The sequence below is a fragment of the Clupea harengus genome, chromosome 8, assembly GCF_900700415.2.
Source record: "Clupea harengus chromosome 8, Ch_v2.0.2, whole genome shotgun sequence".
Classification (NCBI taxonomy): domain Eukaryota; kingdom Metazoa; phylum Chordata; class Actinopteri; order Clupeiformes; family Clupeidae; genus Clupea; species Clupea harengus.
The window spans coordinates 7,421,290-7,445,397 of record NC_045159.1 but is presented as its reverse complement, the minus strand read 5'-3'; the positions used below and the strand labels follow the sequence as shown (position 1 = coordinate 7,445,397).

General features: G+C 39.1%; 2 protein-coding genes across 3 annotated transcripts; both read right to left on the bottom strand.

Annotated features, from left to right (window-relative positions):
• Positions 1-125: 125 nt before the first annotated feature.
• ttc1 (tetratricopeptide repeat domain 1) lies at positions 126-5,831 on the bottom strand. Of its 2 annotated transcripts, XM_031571687.2 has the most exons (8): positions 5,732-5,831; positions 3,723-4,241; positions 3,542-3,602; positions 3,296-3,408; positions 2,949-2,985; positions 2,542-2,690; positions 1,410-1,464; positions 126-862 (listed from the first exon to the last, which is right to left on the bottom strand). In XM_031571687.2, exons 2-8 carry the CDS (start codon positions 4,128-4,130, stop codon positions 726-728), a joined length of 960 nt encoding a protein of 319 aa, XP_031427547.1. In that variant the 5' UTR covers positions 4,131-4,241; positions 5,732-5,831; the 3' UTR covers positions 126-725. The 2 variants fall into 2 exon arrangements, with proteins under 2 accessions (XP_031427547.1, XP_012691280.1); XM_012835826.3 differs by lacking the exon at positions 5,732-5,831 and having other exon boundaries at positions 3,723-5,715.
• Positions 5,832-8,483: 2,652 nt separating this feature from the next.
• adra1ba (adrenoceptor alpha 1Ba) lies at positions 8,484-20,941 on the bottom strand. The gene is made up of 2 exons (XM_012835715.3): positions 19,529-20,941; positions 8,484-11,220 (listed from the first exon to the last, which is right to left on the bottom strand). Exons 1-2 carry the CDS (start codon positions 20,511-20,513, stop codon positions 10,676-10,678), a joined length of 1,530 nt encoding a protein of 509 aa, XP_012691169.2. The 5' UTR covers positions 20,514-20,941; the 3' UTR covers positions 8,484-10,675.
• Between the last annotated feature and the right edge of the window lie 3,167 nt (positions 20,942-24,108).

Here is a 24,108-nt window from a genome sequence, read left to right as displayed (position 1 = left end):
TAAACCTTACCACAAACACTGGCACCAGAATCTAATGTACAAGAAGGAACTAGAATCCTCATTTGCAACAGAGTTGGTTATTTGCCCGATGCACACTTATAAGAAACACACCCAAACATGCAGTCTTACAATGTAGACAAGGTTTCTCACTACTGTTAATCTCAGTGGATGGTGTCCACAGCCTCTGAGATACGTCTGTCTGCATTTATTTGTGTATGCTTGTAAGCACAGCATGAGATTCACAAATTACACTGTGTTGAGTTGGCAGAGTACAAAAAAAAAAGTCAAACAATGTGTGTGACTAAACAATTTTAGAATGGACTTCAATGATTCGCTTCCCACTGCAGTTAAGTTCATAGCGAATTGCCACACAGTTTCTGGCGGTGTTACTGGATTAGCTTCCAGAACACCATGCATAAGATCAGTATCACTCAGTGTTTTAAAAGAAAGCTAGTTCAACAGCACAAGAACAGCAGTAGAACACCAATTGTACTTTTTAGACACACAACCTGATATGGACGATATAAAACCACATCTGCATTATTTGTATCAACACATTTGGACTGATAGTTGATTCATGTGAGAATGAATATGACTGCTTCACTTCAAATACACTAGCCATTCCCCTACATATTATTTGCAGGACACTCAACAACACTAGCACAGCAGGACATGATGGTCTTTTGGCTATTTTACATTTCAAAAGCAGTGGTATGGCCGTTGTGTTATCTTCTGTTGGTACCAGGATTCTGCACAAAGTTAATGGAGTAGGATCCAGAGCCGGAATCCTGATTGACCTGGAAGTTTGATGTAGAGAGGCCAAATGGACGCAGGACCATATTGCCCAAGTCTTTTAGTTTACCTGTGAACACAAACACACACGCTTATTAAAGAAGAGGTCCAATAAAGATATTTTAACTGATATTTTTTGGAGTATTTTTGTCGCTTTTCCTTGTATTTTCCAGATCCTCTATTACAAAATATCAACTCTGTTTTCCATTATTATCAATTTTCAGGCAGTGGGGTTTCAGGAGGTGCTGTCGCTCTTTCAAAAAGGCAAGGCAATGTTGAGCATACTCAAAGCAGTGTTCAGAGAGATTTGGCCAAGCGGGAGAAGAAAAGGTCAATTGTATTTTAGATCTCGGCCGTGTCCAGGTGCCCCTTCCCTTTTAGCTCCCCTATTGATTTGAATGTATTCTAAAAAGGAACATGATGGCAACCAAACAAACAGTTGATGACGAGACCGCTAGGCTAATAGAATATTCAGCACTCCAGCAGATGCTCACTTTAACTGTAGTGCATCTCTTCCCTTCTTTATTGGCCCATGTTAGGAACTGTGACACCATTTTAAGGCACCCAGCATTAAAAGACAGGAAGTGTGAATGCAAAGACAGGAAAAAAGCTCATACTCATCATCTCCTCCTTCAGCCTCTCATTGCGCTCCTGAATCTGCTGAGGTAACCTCTGGGAGTCCAAAAGAGAAGACACAATCAGAGGTAGGTACTGACATTTGCTCAATACAGTCAATCATCTCCGTTTATTTATGCATTTGACATGCTCTATGATTCCTAATGTTATAGTATGGAGTGGGCCAGGAAGCCTTCAGTGTCTTAGCCTATGTGAAGAACTCTGGTGTTCTTACAAAGTCCTGGCTCTGAAAAATGGGAAACAGAGAAAGGGGGTTGGACTGAGCCATACACTATTCCAGCCAATAAACGAGTTGCTTCAACAGCTCGGAGGGGAGGAGTGTAATTTTATTGGCTGTTGAGAAACATTATCAACACCCTTTCACCAGAATTGTGGCCTGTAACTTTAAGGTGCTGCAGTTGTTGGGTAGAGATTAGAGGTGTGAAAATATAACACATCAAATCGTATCATTCGATACCACCTCGGAGATTCAGTACACACCTTTACCATTCCATATATAGATCAATCAATAAATAAATAAATAGAAATAAATGAGTCAGCTTAGTGTATACTAATGCATAGCCTAGGAATTGTAGAATACAAATGCAAGGATGAATACGCCCACATTTCATCAAGAAATGTATTGGGGACTTGGAGGTTGCGGGGTTATTTCAAAACCGGACATTGTTTTGAATGGTACAGGTTTTTTGGCCACTAGTGGACATTTTTTGGCCACTAGTGTTCAGAGTGTAACACAATGTAAACAATGGAGAGCTAGACAAATGCTGATAGGCAACACACGACTGCTCTATGCTGTATTCTCAACCATCTTTAAATTATGTTTCCAAAAGTAAATTGTGTTACCATAAACCTTTTGATAGACTTATGGGATTAAGTATCCCATAACATAAGTGGACGGACCAGCTACTGTGGCTGATGGACCAAAACGTTTGTTTGCACCCCTGGTCACTGGAAAGTGTAAGCAGCCTTTAAATACATTTAAAAAAGAAATTTGGTGGCCTCAACTCTCATTTTGTTGTATTAAAACCAAATAGAATCAAAAGGCAATCGAACCGTATCGAATCATGAAAATTGTGTATCGTTACACCCCTAGTCGAGATGGATGACACGTACCATGCATGCTTCCCTGGCCACTGGAAGACTTGGATCTTTTTCTAAGACACTCTTGTAATCCTCCAGAGCCTCATCCAGCTTATCAGTCTTCTCATAGAGTTCAGCTCTCCGCAGAAGTGCACGCACATAGTCTGGATTCAGCTCTATAGCTAGTAAAGAGAGCAAAGACAAATGCCATGTTCAAGAGTCTAAAATATATGACCTGCAAGATTTACTTATCTCAAAAAGCCAGAGAAATAAAAAATCACAACCATCAAAACAATGTAGACAAATACACAAAAGGGCACTGATACACATTTAATTTGCATAGTATTTAGTTAGCAAGTAAATACTAATCTTTTCAACATAGTTAAAACATGAAGAAGAAGCAGCACACAATACATAATTGCCATTTTGTTCAGTATTACCTTTGGAGCAGTCCTTGATGGCTTCTTCCTTCTTATCCTTGAGAAATATTCAAAAATAAAAAAGTTAGGGTGGGATTGGAGATGACACACTATGCACATGACCTCATATCAAAACTAGTTGGTACCCTTAACTCTCGAAAGACTGCCAAATGGGCCACTGATTAAAAACAATAACATGATGAACATTTTTTGAAGATCACCCAAATCCTACAAACTACATTTTTGTAAGACTACCACTAGATGTCACCAGAGCATCGGATCAAACATCCTAAAAAAACACACACAACAGAAAATTGTAGAATGTAAGGGTTGACCCAATTAGTAGCCTGTTTCAGTACTGATCTTACCTGATGTGAGCGAGCAGCAGCTCGATTTGAGAAGAGAATAGACCTCTCTTTACTGCAGCTCACGGGACAAATATGCAAGGCAGCCGTGTAAGACTCTTCAGCCTCAACATGCTCTGAAATTTTTTTTTTTTACAAAATTTCAACACAATTACAAGAGAAGTTTAACTGATATATATTTGCTGATATACATGCTAACCATATAAAAGGGAGGGGAAATATGTGGCAAAACAAATGGGCTTTGCTCACCTCCTTCCTTAAACTGGCTGTTGCCTTTTTCCTTCAGCGCCACACTTTCTTTTCGTCTGCTCTGAGGTAGATTGTGAAGAAAATAAAAAAAATTGTTAAAATCTTTTGTTTCTGCAGATAAAAGATAGCAATCCAACACTATTTATTGAAAACAGTTTTTAAAAGCACGAGAATAGATCACCTCTTTCTCTTCCTCTGTTAAGTCCTTTTCTATCTCTTTCAGGTGCTCATCATCAAACTCTGGTGCAAGTTCTTCTTTTAGTTCAGGTTCTGTATCTGTCCAGTCGTCTTTTTCCTCTTCAGTTACGCTTTCATGTCCACTGTGGCCATGGCTCCCGTCTTCTGGTGCAACCGTAGATTCACTCGCTTCCCCCTCAAGTCTGTCCACACTTAACTCTTCAAAATTTCTCTTCAACTCACTTAAACCTGAACTGTCTGAGTCTCCACAACTTGGTGGTGCCCCATTCCGTGAATTTTTGACAGTTCCTTCACCTGCTCCGAGTTGTGACACTGCACCGTCATGTAATCTTTTACCATGTTCCTGCAAATTTTCCTCACAGTCAAAAAAGCAATCTTCCTGCGGTTCCATACTTCTAAGTTCTCCAGTAGCCTTGCTGTCCGAGTGTTTTTACTGATGAAAGCCCCTCCAACAATCAGACACGTCCCAAAGCCCTGTCCATATCAGGGACACTCAATTGTCCTTGTTTAGTGAGAGAAAATCAATTATTATTACATTACAAGAGATTCAACACCTTCACAAAATGTCAATGTCACATACCAGACCTTAATTCTTCATGGCGGCTGTGTTTATTTGATATGGCTTAGACTCAGAGAGGTTAGCGTGCTAGTAACCTACACAAAGCACCACTTCAGTCGATATCTTTTAACACTTTTTCAGCTGTACACACCTGCCAGACCTCTCAGATCACTAGAGAACAATCTCTTGGTAATACCTATAGAACTAAACATAGTAAAGCAGCTTTTAGTTGCTATGCTGCTCAGCTCTGGAACCAACTTCCTGATGACATCAAAGGTGCTCCCACTGTAGTTTCACATCTAGACTTAAGACCCAACTGTTCTCAGATGCGTTTTGTTAACTGATCAAATACACTCCACTTATTTATATTGTATAATTTAATTATAATTGTATCTTTCCTTCCTTTTGTCTCTAGCTTTTATTTATGTTATGTATGTATGTTTTTTATAGGCAACTCATTTTGTTATCTTCAAATTAATTTTGATAGTATGTCGTCATGTGAAGGAAAGATAAACAAAGCCGTCTTTCCCATCTGTCATAGAGGCTGGAACCCCCCGCGAAAATGTAAGAAAAGCTACAGCACTGCACTGCCAACTGTATCGACGCAAGACACGAGCTAGCATTTTAGCACGCTTTTGTCAGCGCCAACTCAGCCGTTTGTTGTGATGCATGCTTTTTATGTATCTAGCTCACCAGTTTTAGACAACAATTACTTACAGTTGCTTTAATTGGACACTAATCAAGACTACACAATGGTCGTAGTTCCTTTCATTCAGATCATTTCTTTACTCTTCAATACGCAACTGGAAAATATTACCGCCCATCAACTACCATAATGAAGCGTCTACCAAACCTCATAGTTTGCTGATATGAAACAGTGTCTCTGAGCAAACCATAGTATGAAATCAAAAAACAGGGTGATGAGAAGGGCGATATTAGTGTTAGTGTGGTCAAGTACGCAGTAAATCAACACTAGTCAGAGATAGCTAGCTTGCTACTTAGCTAGAAAACCGATGACATTTGTTGGAGCTTTACTATTTCTGCCCCCAATGCTAGCTAGCATGGAGAAATGGACAGCTTTCATCCTGTCCTCTAGAAGTAAAATGTAAACGTTGCAATAACATCGAAACCAATGCCTTTATATATGCCAATGAATACAGATTATTGTATAATTGACCATTTTCTGTTATTGTAATTGAATATTTAAGATGATAGCGCAAGTAAAACTTGTTAGCCACAGCTATGTAGCAAGGCATATGCTAAAAATCTAAGGAGGTTAGTTTACCCATGCGCTGACATGTACAGACAACATGCCAGAGTGGAACGAAAAACATGCCTATTGTGAATGATTTTGAAAGTGTTGGAAAGAGAATACAACAATGTTACAAAAACAACCCTGAATTATAATGCTGTCTCATGTCTTCTGAACTTACCTTCTACAACCACACGAATGAAAAAGACTTCCGCAACACGAATGAATACTGGGATATGGAGTCCTATCACGTGGGGATTACATTATAGGTGTGAGGGCCTGGCCCCTGAAGGCAAACTTCGAGATATTCCAAATATACATCCGATATCTGCGTCCCCCAAAAATGTCTTACCCATATGTAACAAAGGTTATTGTTATTATTAGTAACTAAAGTAGTAGTATTGTTGTGCTTTCCCTATCAATAACAGGCAACATTAATTATTTTAAATGCTGTAAAAAAGGAAGACTCAGAGATCTACCTAAGACCTGCACAGGAGACCAGGATAGCATTTATATGCTGTTTCACTTTTAACCATGATGATGAATGTATGTGATGTGGAAAAACGTATGTCTTCTCTGTGGTTGTGCTTGCCCCTGTATTTTGGTGCTAAATCACCAAATATAGCATATGTTACCATTTCGATGGCATCCAAAGTTATTGCATTACCAGAGAATGATCCTCAGGAATGGCCCTGATTAAGTGTTCTAAACTCAGGCCTACTGTTGGAAAATGCTAGGTCAATGCCTTGTGAAAGAGTGTCGGAGGTTGACTGAGGCCCTGAAGGCTTCTCCTTCAAAGGTAGTCAGTGGAAAATCCCCTGTCTCCTAAGAAACCAGTTTGTCCATTAGTCTCCTAAGAGACCGTCTTTGATGTCAGTTTTGTTTGCAGAGAATGTTCTCGGTCAGTACATTTTCCATTTTAGCTCAATAAAAAACCCCTTTGATACACAATTAGTATAAAATGTCCAGCATTACTAAACTTGATAATGGTCTTTCTAAATGTTTACGTTACTCCCTCCAAATGTTAAATGTAAAATAAATGATGAAAGTAAATGTAATGTCTGATTCTTATAGGTGCTTTGTCAGCTCATAAAGGCTAAGTATTATAAGTAGGTTACTATTTAAGGAGTATCTTTACAATTGATTTTTCTTGTATAAAAATATCAGAGTGTGCAGGGAGGTGGCACATTACTGCATGTGTGTGTATGTCATGTAGTGATCCCAGAGTGCTGTATGAATGTGTCGAGAATGCCATGCGATGTATGCAGCCATGCAATGACCTTGTGTCTTCCTTCTTGCAGTCTTGTGTCAATGTTAGGTTGTATTTCTGTTACCATTTTCAGTCAGTGTGATACATGTAGATGCCTTAGAGTGGGATCCTGTGCAGTTGGTGTATTTGTCCATCCTTACTCTCTGTGTCATGTAGAAACACAGAGTCCCTCATGTTTTCCCATTCACCATCAGTGTTTCTTGTGTGTGTCACAATAAATGGTAGAGAAGCCAAAGAAAACTGCACATTGGGCCTCATTCTCGAACGCAGTTAAGAAGAATTTAAGAGGAATTTCTTCTGAATTGGATATAGGACAACATTTGGCATTCATGAATGTTTTCTCATCTGGGATTTGCTCTGAACTTCAGAAGACTTTCCGAACTCGAATTAGCAGTCGTAACTCGGCCAGAGTTTTCTCAAATGCGATTCCTTAAAAAACCACAAGATGGCCCCGTGCGCCCTCTTGTGGTTTTTTGAGGAATCGCATTTAAGAAAACTCTCCGTGTTAATGAATTTGTGAGAAATCGTTGGTGATTGCGTTCACATCAACTCTACAGATCCTCGGATTAAAGTATCATTAACAATTACGTTTCACATGTAGGCCTATAGTCATGATTCTACGAGGCACCGTGATGTCATAAAATAAATAAAAGGACTACACCGGAATGCTGCGCTCGTCTAGTTTTTGGCACTGCCGTCTGTGCAAGTACGGCAATCCAGAATTTTCAAGTAGTTCCACGTTGGTGGAACGAACTGCCTAGCACTACCAGAGCAGGCGCGTCCCTCTCTACCTTTAAGAAGCTTTTGAAGACCCAACTCTTCAGAGAGCACCTCCCTTCCTAACTGGCACTTCGACTAGTGCTTAACTTGCACTTATAGCAGTTACATTACTGCACTTCGTTTTTATTTCCTATTTCGTTTTTCTATTTCTTATGTAAAGTAGTATTTATTGTTACACTAGGTCTCTATTGCTCGTAGCTTGACTGTTCTATCCCTTGTACGTCGCTTTGGACAAAAGTGTCTGCTAAATGACTAAATGTAATGTACACGAACACTGCAAATGTAAGTGAATAAATAAATAAGCACTAAACTCAATCACGTTGATATAGCTATAGTGGAATAGAATGGACACATCTACATCCTGCAACAGTCCATCTCTGCACCGTTCAAGTCATAGACATGACTTTCCGCTTTGACATGACTCGTTTACGAGTTGCTTTCGTGTAGATTCGGTCGATTCCGACTGCACACGTCACTACGGTTGCGTGCCCTTATAAGGAGCTAGCAGGGCGTGTATGTATGCAAATTCAGGAGCACGAGAACGCGCTTTCAATTTAAGAAAACTTTTCCGGGGGAGCACAGCCCAGAAAACTTCTGCTGCGTAGGACCCCATTTTCAAGCGTACATGAATTTGGCGGATGTCTTTTGCTTACGTTGTTTTTCCGAAGCCCGTAAGAAACATTTCAGAAGAAACTTCAGAAAATGTTCGAGAATGAGGGCCATTGTTCCTGCTCGACATCGCATTATTCTTTATTGTCTCAGTTAAGTAGCTCAGTAATGGTTTAATGCAACTTAAATATTTAAATCAGTGGTTTTATTAAATTATATTTAATACAAACACATCGGACAAAATTCTGTCCAAAATCTTATGGTATCTCAGCACTTTCAAGTTATAAGTTAAAATAATGAAAATTCCCATTTAAGATACAGTGTAATTATGTGGATGCACGTGGGGAAAGAAGAATAGAATCATGTACATATCAGTGTGTTACAATCACCTTTATTGAAAATCTTTTACATACAGAGATAACTTAGGGATGACCTCATTTAGATCATGTATGTAACAATAACAAATTCTTACTGTCTAATCCATCCTAAGACACACATTAAAAGTAATCGAGTTCAACTTAGTGATAAAAGTAGTAGGTGATGTCCTGAACTGCGGATACGAAGGAAAAAGGCACATGTTCATATAAACAATTTAATATTTCAATATTACTCAGTCATCTCGGGTGTCTGGAGAAAAGTAGTTGCAGCTGACAAAAAATGTTGTTTCATTAATTTCACGTACTGTCATACACACATACTACTTTTACCATTTTGCAATACATACCAAGACTAAGATGTACTACACCATGAAGACACAGAACACCCATGGTTTGAGTCAGACACAAACTGAATATAGAGAGAGTTAAATCTAATCGATCAATGATGTTTACATTGCTACTTCTAGGGGGTAATGGTATTACACATTTCAGTGCCTCGCTACAATTGCTCCTAACATGTGGTTCAAAAAGATAAATGACCTGGGTCTCTCTAAAAAAAATGAATGGTCAGAAATTGTACATCTAGAGTATGGACATTTAATGCATTTGCAAGTGACTAAAAACTGTACACTCCCAAAATATATAAAAAACATGACGTAATATTTTTGAACATTGGAGGAATAAATAATTCATGCAACGCAATGCAAACATGCTACATCTATTAACTTGCTCTATCCCCATCTATCTATCTTCGGAGTCAGGCCAAGCCTCTACTCAGCAACGTAACAAAATTGCGTGGCCATGACTAATCATGATTGAAAAGGTAAACACAGACGGTTTTCAGTCTGAACTGAGAAACAGAAACAAACACAATGATCATGATCAACTTTCTCACGTTCTTTACTCCAGAGATCCACTAAAATCTATGTTAGAGCTTTTCCCTTTATCCATTTATTAGTTTTATACGTAATGGGTATGTGATAAATAAAATAAAATATTTACATATAACATGATTGACAAATTAACATGTATTCTTCCTAATACATTTTGCTCTATTGTCAATACATGCTACATTTATGGCTTTTACAGAATGACTGTAACAGATTATTGTTGGGTAGGGGTGGGTAGGTCCCTCTCAATAATGGAAAATACAACCATATTCACGTCAACCATATTTTTGCAAATAATTATCACTAATTGTGAACATATTTAACCATGTTATATCTTCATATAGAGATACATTATATCCCTATATATCTACACATCTCATCTGTTCCAGAATCAGTTTTAAACCCTCAGTTCTGTTTGGAGCTGTGGCAGCTGAATGATGTGACGGGTTTTCTGAGTGAATCAATGCCATTTGTAAGTTGTTCTAAACTTTCTGTCTGGACTCCACCCATCCATTACCTTATGGAGATATGCTGAATAAATACATCTGATGTCAAGCATCCCAACTTTGTCCAGTTAGATGGCAATTTCCTTAAGTAACAATCATGCAAACAAGTTGGATGTTCATGCCAGAGATTATGCACTAGTATCCCGGTTAACTTATTTTCTGAGGAAATCTGACTTTTAGCAGGCCAAGCCAACACATGCTATCAGTAAACGCATAGGCTTATACTGTAACTTATACATAGCAGGGTTTGGTTAGGTCCAACAAGCAGAGTTGCCTATAACCACTTTGAACCAAATTATTAAAAATATCTAACACAGATGTTAAATATCTGTATGGGTCTCACTAAATAATTTCTTAAAGAATAAATCCTCCTAAGTTTTCTATATAGCTACACATATTCCACATATTTAGGTGCTATGTAAGCTGTTCTTACCTCTTTTTAAGATATTTCTCTGATATATTGTTTTCTAAATTGCATCTGAGGGGGGATAGTGTCCTATCCCCATGTTGAGATGAAAATGATTCCACTGTTTTCATCATTAGCTAATGTTCCATAATATTTAAAGAAATAAGACACAACCTTAATGGCAATACGAGAATATGAGTAGCAATATCTATCTATTTTATTATTCTCCCAATTTATTTCACCTTCCCCATCATGTGTGCCATCAATATAAAACATCTCTGTTCACTTCAGATGTCACTTTTAAGGCATTTCTCCTTTTCTCTACAATTCTGATCGCCGGTCGGCAGAGCTGTTTTGTCAGCAGGGAACAGCAGAGCCATTCTGCCGGGTTTGCTCTGGTCTGGGCAGACAGTTCCAGCAACAGACTGAATGTCACCTGGAAATGGGCTCCCAGACATGGAGGAGGAGGAGGACGAAGACGGGCCCCATCCCGGTAATTGACCCAACTCCGATTTGGACACTGTTGCCTTGGTAACAAAAGCAGGGCTGGGATGGATGGAGGAGAGGGTTTGCTGACTTCCATTGAAGCAGGCTGAGTGGATGTCCACATAGGCGTGGTTAGAGGAGCCAAGGTTGGAGCGGTAGTTATATGCCGTCAATCCACGATGTTTTTTGTGCCGACACTGACATCTGAGGATACGGATGAAGGCTTGCTTGAACTCGCGGCTGTAGCAAGGGTATATGATAGGATTCAGGCAGCTGTTGAAGTAACCCAGCCAAAATATCACTTTAAAAAAGGTCTCTGGTGGACGTAGGCTGGCATTAAAGGATCCTGAAAGATATAATTGGTAAGAGGCAAAGACATTTTAATAGGGTGGAAGAAGTTTGTCCACAGTTTAATTGCACTATTAAAAAACTGGACGCTGCGTAGGCCTATAATCAGAGTTAGTAGTGTGCTTAGTGTTTACCCTATTTTCTTACCACAAGATGGCATCAGTTGACATCAAAAGGCTACACTCTAGAACGGGTCTCCTTTCAGTTACACAACATTGAGATTACTCATCTCAATTACCTCAGTGTTATTTTACAGCGAGCTTGAAAGCAAGAAATATTTTAAACCATTTGCAATTCGAATCGTGTCATAAGCACTCACTTATTTTTTTTTGTGATTTAACTATTAAACCTTATCATAATGTGCAGTCGGACTCCAGAAACCTACAGACTACATCAAAGAAGCTGTTCTCAAGTAACAGCAAACTGCAAGGATGTTCTCACATGATTGTATTTGAGTCCTGATTGTTGCCTCTTTGACTCTCATGCCATCTACGGGGTGTAGAGTCTTATAACAGAAGCTTAAAGAGTCTCTCCCATTCTCCCAAACATAAACAAAAGTTAGACTTCCAGCAGTTTTCCAGATTTTCCCAATATAGCATAATACATTCAATATTCCCCATGGAATCCACCACTGGGAGAAGACTCTTTTACTGCTTGCCCTGCCGCATCCTAGCCCTTTTTTGGCCTTATCGAGTCTGACTCAGTGGCGTAGTAAAGCAGGGGCTCCGGGCCACTCTGCTATTAGCACTCATCTCTCTGGCGCTAACGCTGGTATGTTTACTCACGCTCTACCAAATTGAATCATTTTATAGGTACATCAAACTGTTGTAGCCAATTAAGCAACTGTGACTGTGTGCCATTAAGGTTTTTCTCTAGAGTTAAGATCCATTTTTTTGTGAAGAATAATAACACTAGGCACTCAACAAAAGCTTTCATACAGATGATAAAAAAACGTGGCAGAGCTCCTGGATACAGTCATCAGGTGCTTTTAACTTTAAAATGACAACTCATAATTAAAAGCCCTACATTAATCTAATTGTATTTGAACCCCAGAGTTCTGGCTGACAGTAGATTAAGTGGGTAAAGGCAGATGTGATGAAGTGAAACAAAAGCACTCTGCGGGTATTGCTATATATAGCTTGAAGTACAGATTTGCAATGGGACAAATACAATAAGAATAGTTAGAAAGATATACATTATATCTGTGTAGTAATGGGACAAATACAATAAGAATAGTTAGAAGGATATACATTATATCTGTGTAGTAATGGGACAAATATAATAAGAATAGTTAGTAGGATATACATTATATCTGTGTAGTAATGGGACAAATATAATAAGAATAGTTAGAAGGATATACATCATATCTGTGTAGTAATGGGACAAATATAATAAGAATAGTTAGAAGGATATACATTATATATGTGTCGTAATGGGAGTGCCTCACTAGAGTGTGCATCATTAATGTAAAGAGGTTAAGTCAGAACAGAAAGTGACTTTAGAAGAATCAGTGTAATGTAGCATGGCCCACTCTCAAAAGCTTTTTCATTAGATTGTCCCACTCTTGGGTTTTCGTCCTGCAGCAAGGATACAACACAACTAACACAGTAAACACTGGTCACTGGTCTTTGCAGCGTGTATGTTCTCTGTGTCCCCTTCCTACTCTGACATTACTTGCCCTTACAGTGACACATGGAGAAAATACTGCACAAATGCCTCCTCATCAGCAAAATAGTAGATTCATTGAACTCCTGCTGACAAAGCGCTAACCATGCTTTTTAGCTTCAAGGAACACTGGGTCGTACAGGCCAAAGCAAGGAATCGATTGTTCCTCTGACCCTGTGTACACTGGCCAGTGACAGCCAGAGACTGCAGTAGCAACTTTAAGTGCGCCATGCCAGCATACATGTGACCTAGCATGAGTGGAGTCTGTGTCACCTCTAAGCAAAATCATACTTTCTTTCTTGCACAAAAAGCAAAAAGCATGGTTAATTTCATGCACTAAACTGACCACATTGCTTTGATATGTACATGCCTATCATAATGATGAAGCCATGGCATGGTCATAGGGTGGGGTAATGTGCAATTGGACAAAATGTTGCAAGGATGCTCTTAGCTCTTAGAATGCTTTTAGAGTGCATTTTGCATCACTAAACACACTGCATTGATGAAAACATAGCAGTGGTATTGAAACAGATGTCAAATAGTTGCTGTGCACATCGTCAGTATTTCAATCAAATAAATATTATATATTAGGATGTCGCATTTTGCCTTTTCATGGCACAAAATGCATTTGTGTAACTTGCTTATCAAATCAAGAACTGAATCGGACTAAATGGCAAAGGCTTTTGGTGTTTGTAAACAAATTGAATCCCACATTGCATTATACCCATTAACCTATGACAGTTTGGGACCCTATAGTTAAGAGGTTGTTGCATACTATGATTACACATCAGCTGTCCAGAGAGGCTAACCAATGGGACATAACCATTATTTGCTGAAACCAATTCTATGCAAGGTCATTCACGCAGGATTGTGGCATTATTTCTATCCTACAACTCATTCAAAACACGGTACTTAAACATGTTAGAGGGATTCAAGTTACACAGCTCAATCACTCAGATCAGCACTAAACAGGAGCCAATTGCACATCTCCCTCTTCCCTATTCATTTGGCGCATGAAACTTCTGATGATAGGAGTAACAGATTTAGAATTTGACATTTAGCAGCCTGTCATAAAGGGGCTCAGGGACATCATATCCCATGTGGTAGTATCTTTGGTGATCATATCCCATGTGGTAGTATCTATGGTGATTGCAGCCTGGATGCAATAGAGCAAGGAGGACCAGTTGATCCTATGTTGACAGTGGGTTCTGTAAGAGGACCAGTTGATCGTATGTTGACAGTGGGTTCTGTAAGAGGACCAGTTGATCGTATGTTGACAGTGGGTTCTGTAAGAGGATCAGTTGATCCTATGTTGACAGTGGGTTCTGTAAGAGGACCAGTTGATCCTATGTTGACAGTGGGTTCTGTAAGAGGATCAGTTGATCCTATGTTGACAGTGGGTTCTGTAAGAGGACCAGTTGATCGTATGTTGACAGTGGGTTCTGTAAGAGGATCAGTTGATCCTATGTTGACAGTGGGTTCTGTAAGAGGACCAGTTGATCGTATGTTGACAGTGGGTTCTGTAAGAGGACCAGTTGATCGTATGTTGACAGTGGGTTCTGTAAGAGGACCAGTTGATCGTATGTTGACAGTGGGTTCTGTAAGAGGATCAGTTGATCCTATGTTGACAGTGGGTTCTGTAAGAGGACCAGTTGATCGTATGTTGACAGAGGGTTCTGTAAGAGGACCAGTTGATCGTATGTTGACAGTGGGTTCTATAAGAGGATCAGTTGATCCTATGTTGACAGTGGGTTCTGTAAGAAATGCTTTAGAGGTGCTATATTTCAATCTCTGTTGCAATACCCCGCGATAACAATCTAAATCCAATAAAAACACAAACTTAATAATTTCATGCCCAAAACCTCAAATGAAGTTCGTAATTTCTTAAATTCTTGCTGATTAGCAAAATATTAGTAACAATATGCATTCTGCTGTGCTTCTGCGGTTTCAAAACACTCCCCATTTCTGTCTCTAAGTCAGAGTATAAACTATTTTTGAGCTTTTTGAGGTAGCTGCATAATGTGACTCTAACTATGGTGGCTTTTGCAGATTAAATTATGTTATCTAATACCTCTCCAAAATATCTCAAGCTTTGGAATGCAATCTCTGGACTGGTAGAAACTGCTTCTATGCTTCCCTCGTGGTGGTATTTATTATCTGTTTTGTCCTTTTGTTTGTGTTCCTGAGTTAAATCTGCTGATGTTCATGTTGCACAGATAGAGCCCCTACAGGAGTACGAGTGAAGCTACTCATATTTTACATTTACCTCTGCTGGTCAAGCTTTTGGGTAATATGCTGTCTCTCCCTGTATGAAACTGTTGTGGGACCTTTTCTATAACATCTATAATCTCCCTTAGTTTATCATCATTTTCCATGATTGATATGATGTGCCACTATTGGACATATCTGTTGTGTATCTTAGGAGTAGGCGACCTCGGCTTGCGTGTGTGTGTGTGTGTGTGTGTGTGTGTGTGTGTGTGTGTGTCCCATGTCGCCACCCTAAATGCACGTGTGTGTTTCTGTGTGTTGTTTGTGCCAATACACTGACTTTGACTTTGATCTTAGGAGTAGGCTAATGTCTAGTGACATTAAGCAATCAGACTACAAAAACATGAGCTATTTTGAAAAGTAATAGGCAGAGTAGTCAGCTATATTGGCAGCTATAACGAATATGGTGATTACTAAAACTTCTACAATATGTATATGTCATCGAACTGGGAAACAAATCAGTATCATTTGCATGTACAGCAGATAACATTTGTAATTCTAATTCTAGATTGTGACATCACACTCATCTCATCAAAATTTAATGAGGGAGAAACATCACTGTTCGTGTGTAAATTATCCTTGCCTCCAATTACAATTTTGCTGTCAATCAGCATCTGTGAATCTCTGATTTACTTCAAGCTGTCAATTTATATATTTAGTTGTATGACCATGACTGTTTTTTTAATTATTCTTTGCTCAGTGTAGCTTTCTGCTATGTTGTCTGATCCCATGTCACAGGTACAGCTGACCTCCTGACACATGTAGACTAGTGGGAGATATAATCTCATTCACGGAAATGACTGCTGTATCCATTTCATAAATGTACATTAGGGCTACAACATACTACATATTGCAGAATTTCACTCCAATGAAAACAGTGGGGTGATCAATTATATAAAATCAATATCAATTATATTATATATATCAATAATATATTATATATATACCAAAGGCCCATGCAGACACTTTTGTGCGTAAATGAGAGATGATCCACTGAATTCAGGTTAGGCTATAAGGATGTAGCTAATGAGTATTGATCCAAATTATGCTGACAGTGATAGAATCAGCTAACAGCTCACTTCAAGAACGCTGAGATCACAGCAAATAGAGACAGTTAGTAAATGAACCTCTCAGATCCGTCCATTAGCTTACCTAAGCAAAGGCCTATGTGACTTCCTGTTTAAATTACCTTACATTACCCACATAATACAACCAATTAAAATGTGCCATCTTTTCTAGCCCCCTCAGTGGCAGGCATATTATTTGTGCTTTTCAAATGAAAGTGCATCCTCTTTGTCAGTTATAACACCACCCACTGACTCACAGGTTCTCCTCAACAGATGGTCTAGAAAGATAGATAGATAGATCGAAAGATAGATAGATAAATAGACATATAGATAGATAGATAGATAGATAGATAGATAGATAAGATAGATAGAAAGATAGATAGATAGATAGATAGATACAGTAGATAGATACATAGACAGATAGATTGATCAATCACAAATGTTCCAATCCCTCCACAAAGCCTTGTAGGTTAATGTTTGTGTTTTACACCTTAAGATGCTTGAGATAAGGTTTCTTTGTACTGTGTGTAAGATTGAAAGATGGGTCATTCCACGCCAAACGGGACAATGGCTCCCACTCGACCGTCTCAGATTTGGCTGAAAAAAATCAAGGTTGTTCATACACTTCTTAATAGGTATAGTCCAAAATATTAGCTCCCTACTCCCAATAGTTTTGTCACAAAAATATGTTTTAGGGGGGAGGGAGTGCCTGTACTTGAGATGCTTTTTTAGCAGCGTTTTCTGAAGAGCCATTTTCAAATTGCTATTACTAGAAAAGTATTTAAGCTAGCTCCTTCAAACTTTATAGGCTTTAAATATGATACCATTACTTGAAGATTATGGACTTCCAAGGGTGTGGCTTGGGTATATCATAGTATTCGGGGTACTTGAATTTGCGCGAAAATTTTACTTTACGCTTTGTTGCAGCATCTTTGAAGGCCTGTGGAAAGCTCAATGTTAAAGCTGGAGACTTGAATATACTTTTCTAGTAATAGCAATTTGAAAATGGCTCTTCACAAAACGCTGCTCAAAAAGCGTCTTAAGTAAAACATCCTATTGTAACAAAACTATTGGGAGTAGAGAGCTAATATTCATATTAAGAAGTGTATGAACAACCTTGAATTTTTTCAGCCAAATCTGAGATGGTCGAGTGGGGAATTTTCCTTAAATTGTCACGTTTGCCGTGGAATGACCCAGATATGCTTTCTTTCTGTCCCTGAGGTCCTACAATATGCACTTTGGTGTATACACAACGTCCTTGTTCTAATGAGGTACATGAGGAACTTAGCAGGACCATGGGGACCTCCCTTGGGCAGACATGAGCCACAATGTGACATACCTGGCCTAAACAGTAGCTGTAAAAAACTGTAAAAATGGGACTGTATGTGTGTCATGAGTTGAGTTTGTAATAAGAAAGGGCCTTGCCCCACAGAGCATTGGATTTGTCTCACATCTGTTACCTGTTTATTTACTTTTTAAACTGTGTGGTACTGTCTATGTTCCGTGTATACTGAGAAGACAAAGTGCCCCCCCCCCCTCTCTTTTCCATTGCTCAATGCACAGTTAGCATAGCATAGAACATATAGTGGTCTGGGGCAGTGCAGCTACGGTTTTTGACAGAGCATCCACTGCTTCCAGTTGAGTTGCAATAGTAGTCCTTCAGAGTCTGACTATCAGGCACAGGTTTGGTTTATGAAACAACCTCACTGTTCCCACTAACATTTAGACCTAAATCTACCATGGCTGTCCCTAGGCGTATGGTGCAAAGAAATTGGGCTCTGCAAGACTAACTTCATGCCTGTGTTCATTCTGGTGTTTGATTACCAGACAAAAAACACTTTTTTTGTGTTTGTCTTTTTGTTGATTGCCTTGCAACATAGGACTTAAGTCAAATTCTCTGTTGAAATAATAGCTTTTTAGAAAAGGCCATCCAGAGTAATCACATTGCATTAGTAGTCTGACATATCTGACATATGCTCCCCGAATGCTCCTAGTGTACACCTGCCTGTCTCTTTCTTTCTCTCATGCCCTCAACAAAATACTTTAGAGCCTCCACTTGTGTCACCCTCTTCCCTTCCTTCTTTTTGACAGATTTTAGTCACTTTGATTATGGTGTGACTGAACCTGATACAAATGGTTTGCTCAACAACATGGAGAAAATATGAACAGAGGATGATTGCATCGTCCTGACTCCAATATTGAGGCACAGACTTGCTATTTTGGGGACAGCTTGTTTCTATTTTAGAGAGCTACATCAAGTTGGGGTACACAAATCAAGGATGCCATAGTTGGGAATGCATTTCATGATTTAGAGAGGCAGTTGTTCCTGGCCGTGAATCATTTTCTTCAAGGGAAATCTGCTATGGATCTCCTAGTGATTTCTTGAAAATTTGCCAAATGCAACAAAACTGCTGAAATATTCTTAAAAGGACAAACAGCCTCAACATGTTTTTATAACTATTTTGTTTAATTAAAACTACTAATTTAAACTACATTTTTAATTAAAATAACATAACATATAGGCTATTTCCCTTTTAATATATAAAACAATACTTGACCATGTAAACCATGCCAATCCAAAGAGCAGGACATTTTCAGTACATGTAGTAATGGGTACATTTATAGTAAGACTGACAACAGATAGCTAATGTGAACTGTGGAGGATGCCAACCTGTGAACTGAACAAGTAATGTAAACTGTGCGCGATGTTTTTTTGCTGGCATATTTGATAGTTGACACTACAATAATGGAAAAATAAATGTTTTGCCACATAGCCTGCACCTTTTTCATTGCTATTTGCCATGTTCCTTTTACATTGAGAAGTATGAAAAACAATTGCCTATAGACCAATGAGGAACATTATTCACACCAGTATCTACAATAAAAAATGAGAAGGAATGGGGTGTGAAAGGATTAGACCTGACATCAAGGTGGAGCGCGATAAACTTGAATAAATCTGGCGTGTCTTTTCGCAGGGATTCATATAAATGTGATTATTATTTTTGAACAACAAATGTGCTACTACACGATGATAAACACACACTGGCGCTAAATAAACGGCGCGATCAACGATAAGATATTTGGGGGGGAATCTTGACCGTTGCTTCTTGACCTTTATTTAGGGGCCTGTATTCCAGTGCAACACATTTACTCCTGCGTCATGAAACAAGAGAGGTGAAGGTGTTCAAGAGAGAGTGTTTGTAAAGTGCCCTCACTTGAATAAATGCGTCCTATCTAACTGTAATACACGTCACTGTTGAAAATGTGTCAGGGTGGTCATCACTGTGAAGTCAAATATTCACTTACCAATGGGCAATGCGAGGAAAAATGGCAGCCAACATAAAATAAACATGCCCACTACGACTCCAAGTGTTTTAGCAGCTTTCTTCTCCCGGGAAAACTTCAGTAGCTTCAGTGTCAGTGAGCTCCTGGCTTGACCCTTAGATGTCCCACCGCAGTCGTCTTGTGTGTTGGAGCCTCTATAGTGAATCCGAAGCGTAAACTCATTTGAGTCCATGCGTTCCTTCATGACACCTGCCTCTAAATTCTTAGTGGTCCTTTTGGCAACAATATACACGCGCCAATACATGGCAAGGATAACGGCCAGTGGAATATAAAATGAACCCAAAGAGGAAAAAAGAGCATAAAAGGGCTCCTCTGTGATAAGGCAAACGGTGTCATTCTCTGAAGGAGGTTCTTTCCATCCCAGCAAGGGTCCAATAGATATTACAATGGCAAGAGCCCACACACCAAGCATGGCAAAAATCGCTCGTCTCTCCGTTACAAAACATGGATATTGCAGTGGGTAGCGGACTCCAATGTAACGGTCAATAGATATTACGCATAAGCTCATGATAGATGCGGTGCAACATAAAACATCCACCGCGGCCCATATATCACAAAATATTCTCCCAAAAACCCAGTAGTTAAGAATCTCCAAAGTAGCAGACACAGGCAGGACGGTAGTGGCCAGCAACAGGTCAGCAATAGCTAAATTTATGATAAAATAGTTTGTTGGGATACGCAAATGTCTGTTGCAAACAACAGACAGAATAACAAGTATATTCCCAACTATAGCAAATACTATGAAGGCGCCGAGGACCATGCCCAGTGGCACGGCTCGGGAAAGGGTAAAACGGCTGGTATCATGTGTCTCTGTCACATTTGTGTTGTTTAAGTTGGAGTTATTTGTCCCTGATCTCTGTAACACTTCGTGCAGTTCTGTGGAACCATTGTTCCAAATATCCATGGCATCATCAGTATAAAAACTCATCTTGACCATCCAGCTCATCCATATCAAAAGGCGTGCGGATCATCTTCAGTGCATCACAGAACAAACACCACTGTTTATTCTCCAAGTTACAAAAGCCGTGCGTAAACTCTCGGTAACATAGGGAAACTGTTTAACCGTCACTTTTTGTAAAAGCCTCCTTTATAATGTTGGTTCAATCCGTTTGCATTTTCTTTCAATCTTCGATTTTCCATCCTACACTTCTTTTGCAGTGCTCCCGTGGAGGTGTTCCAATCTATTCTACGCAGCGTCCTTGGCCACTCCTGGATTTACAGCAATGCCCCTCCTGTTCGGGCTCCCTCCCCCGCTCTCTAATGCACCCGATGTAACCTGAAAAGATGCATTTTAAGTTAGGTTAGCCCTGTCCACAGATGCTATCTGGTTTGCAAACAGTTGCGCTGTTTTACCTCGCTTTTCAGTGTAGCCCAAGCTATTGAGAAACGGTGTTGGTGGTGTTAGTAATGACCAGTAATGCCAGTAATTACATATACATGTATTGATCAAGTGTGTCGCTGTACCCCTCACATACCAGTCAGTCGGATAGATTTGGCTTTAAACTAACCTGAACTTTATCGCATCAGAATAACTCAATTTAAACCTGGAAAGTAATGCATAACTGAATAATTAGAATGTTATTACATTCTAGCGAACAGGCAAAATCAGATCTTTTCACTTAACATGTCGATAATGAGAGACAAATACATGCATTCACTCACCTGCTATTCTTAAGTAATATATAGTTTAGTGGGCACGGTCTTATGCTTACACAAGACAGTGGGCAAGGGTAGGCAAGACACCAAAACATCAGGTAAAAAAAAAGTAAAAAAAAGGTAGGGCAAAAATCAAAACACATCCAATTGCTAACAGAAAAATACACACTAACATCAACCTAAGAGAAAACCAATGGACATTCCATATTCGAACATTATCACGGAATTAAAAATAACGCACTCACTCTCGCATTCGCACTGGCACACTATATGTCACCCACAACACTCGGAATACACACACGTGCACAACATGCTCACTGCTTGCAACAATACTTTGGGTATGGAATTTAACATCTGCAAAAGGCCTCGCTTCACACACACCAAGCTTTCTGCATTCCCTGAGATATAAATCAGATTGGGCTGCCTTTGCAGTTGATCCAAATTGTTAAATTACGTTTGGCATCGGTGAGTGGGACAGCAAGATTAATGCATTCTGACGCATTAAAGATGCTGAGCACAGTGGAAAACCACACCAAAGCATTGTGTGTAATCTAAGAGGAGTGGTTATAAACATGAACACAGACAGACACACACATACACGTACACACAAGCACACCTATGCACACACAATCTACATTACCCTCTCACCCAAATCCCTTGTGAACCATCCAGCATAAAACACCAACCACACTTCAAGTGAATTAAAGAGATTAAATCTGCCCTCCCTTCTTTTGACTAACAAATAGGAGAGGGTGATGTAGGAGTAAGATATAGAAAGTCAGAAACATTTTGACTTCTACATCATAGTGTGCTCTCATCTACATAATTTGTAATTTCTGGCATGAGCTCATTAGGGTGATCAGGTGTCATAGCAATTCAACCCTTTGCCCTGCATCCCGCATATTGAGGTAATGTCTGGCACTTTCATTTGGTTTTTAATTGTCAGAAATAAGAACAGAGGAATGCGGGTTTTTTTTACCCACCCGGCACATGAGCTGCTTATGTCGTTGCTGCATAGTTTGTACTCTATTTAGTAGCGCTACGTCAAAGGAAGAAACTTGGCTCATACAAATGCATCATGGCGAGGCTTTTTCTTAAAGAAGAGAGCAGTGAAGGCAGTCATCAAACTGTGCAGACGTGTGGTTGGTGAACTACGTCTCAAAAAACAAACTTGCACAAACTTTGCAAATAAGGTAAAGGCTACCAGGTGACATCATGGCTCATCATATCTTTAATTTAGCAAAAAGCTGTAGCCTGTATCTTTGATGGCCTTTACTTACGCATTACAGTTCAGAGACAAATTCTGTTTTCTGTTGTCTCAAAATCAAAGTTTTGGGTTACCTCTAAACATGCCCCACATTGTCCCACACAAACTTACTACTCATCCCACATTTGGTCTGTTTGCATCTGGTCACCCTAGAGCACATCCAGTGAAAATGGCAAATGCTGTCAATGCTCCCCTATCATGAATCAAAGTGACACGCAATAAACAGTCATAGAAATTAAGCATTGACCACTAAGGGTATTTTGGCTGCTCTAGGATCACAAATTAATTGAAGAGAGCAATAGAAACTGCTTTGACTGGGTAGCCCAAATGTATTGCATTGGCGTTGTTTTGATTATGTTCATGATTGATTTAGGAACAAAACAGAGGAGAAATTTCATAAGGTTCATTTCTTTCTCATGTGGCTAACTATAAACATGTTTTGAAAATGTGTTATGTAGAAGGAGAATATTATAGTGTTCATTTAAGAGAATCATCTTAATTGTAAGAATAATGGTCAAAACGGACTGTCTGCAATACCATTACCTTCTTCTTCGAAATATATTTCCTCAGGGATGTATAAAGTTCATGCCTCTGTAATTCAGTATTTGTGATGGAAAGTTGATCTTACAACCAACAGCTAAGGACTCTGCTGTACCATTCTGGAATGATGCTATTCTGGATGTTTTGAGAGGACTCTATAATGGCTTATAGATAAATCACAACAATTCATGTCTGGACCCAATTTAGACCTTGCAGTACTATTATAAGAGATAAGTATTATGAAAAAACAGCTAGTTAGGATTTTATTCCTATGCCAAATTCTTCATTGTGGGAAATGCTATGATGAAGAATGGTAAATACAATGTGTATTCTTATGATAGAACATATTAGTTTTATTTACTCATTAACAGAAAAAATACATCCTATGCAGATCACAATTTAAAAAAGAAAGTCGGCACAAAATGGCTTGCAATGTAAATTGCTTTTACCAATAAACACTTTTCACAGCGCACAACCACTTGAATCTGACTGAAATGAGTGTGGCGTAAGAAATCACATATTTTGAAGATGAACCGTATCTGAAAATCCACCTGTGAGAAATGAGGAAAGTAAGAAAAAGGACTCACTGAGTGGGCAGATAAAAGTAGGGAACGTTTAAGCTGTCACTGGTAGTAAATGGTTTATGACTGCCCTTTTGACCTCGGGGGTGGGGAGTATATCAGAATTCACTCACAGGACTCCTATTAATGCGCACGACTGGCAAGACTGCCATACTAAAATTTCTGTAACATAGCAGGAATGCTTGGCCCAGGTTCTACAAAGCAAAATGCAGATAAAGGTCATCTCATGACCTTTTAAAACAGATCCACATTAGCAAAGTTTTCGCTGCTGTTGCAGTGGAGACTCCAGGCTCGATTCCTTAAAAAAACTTTGTACATACATTTTTTCAGTTTTCCAAGGGGACTCTATATCAATCTTTTTTTTACTGAAGACTTTTATTTAATATAGAATGAGTACCAAGCAGCTCCCAAAAAGCTTTAAAAACAACATGGTAGTGTAGAATGTATTTTACCGGTTCTTTAATCTTTTATATGATAGTCTCACAGGCAGGCTAAAA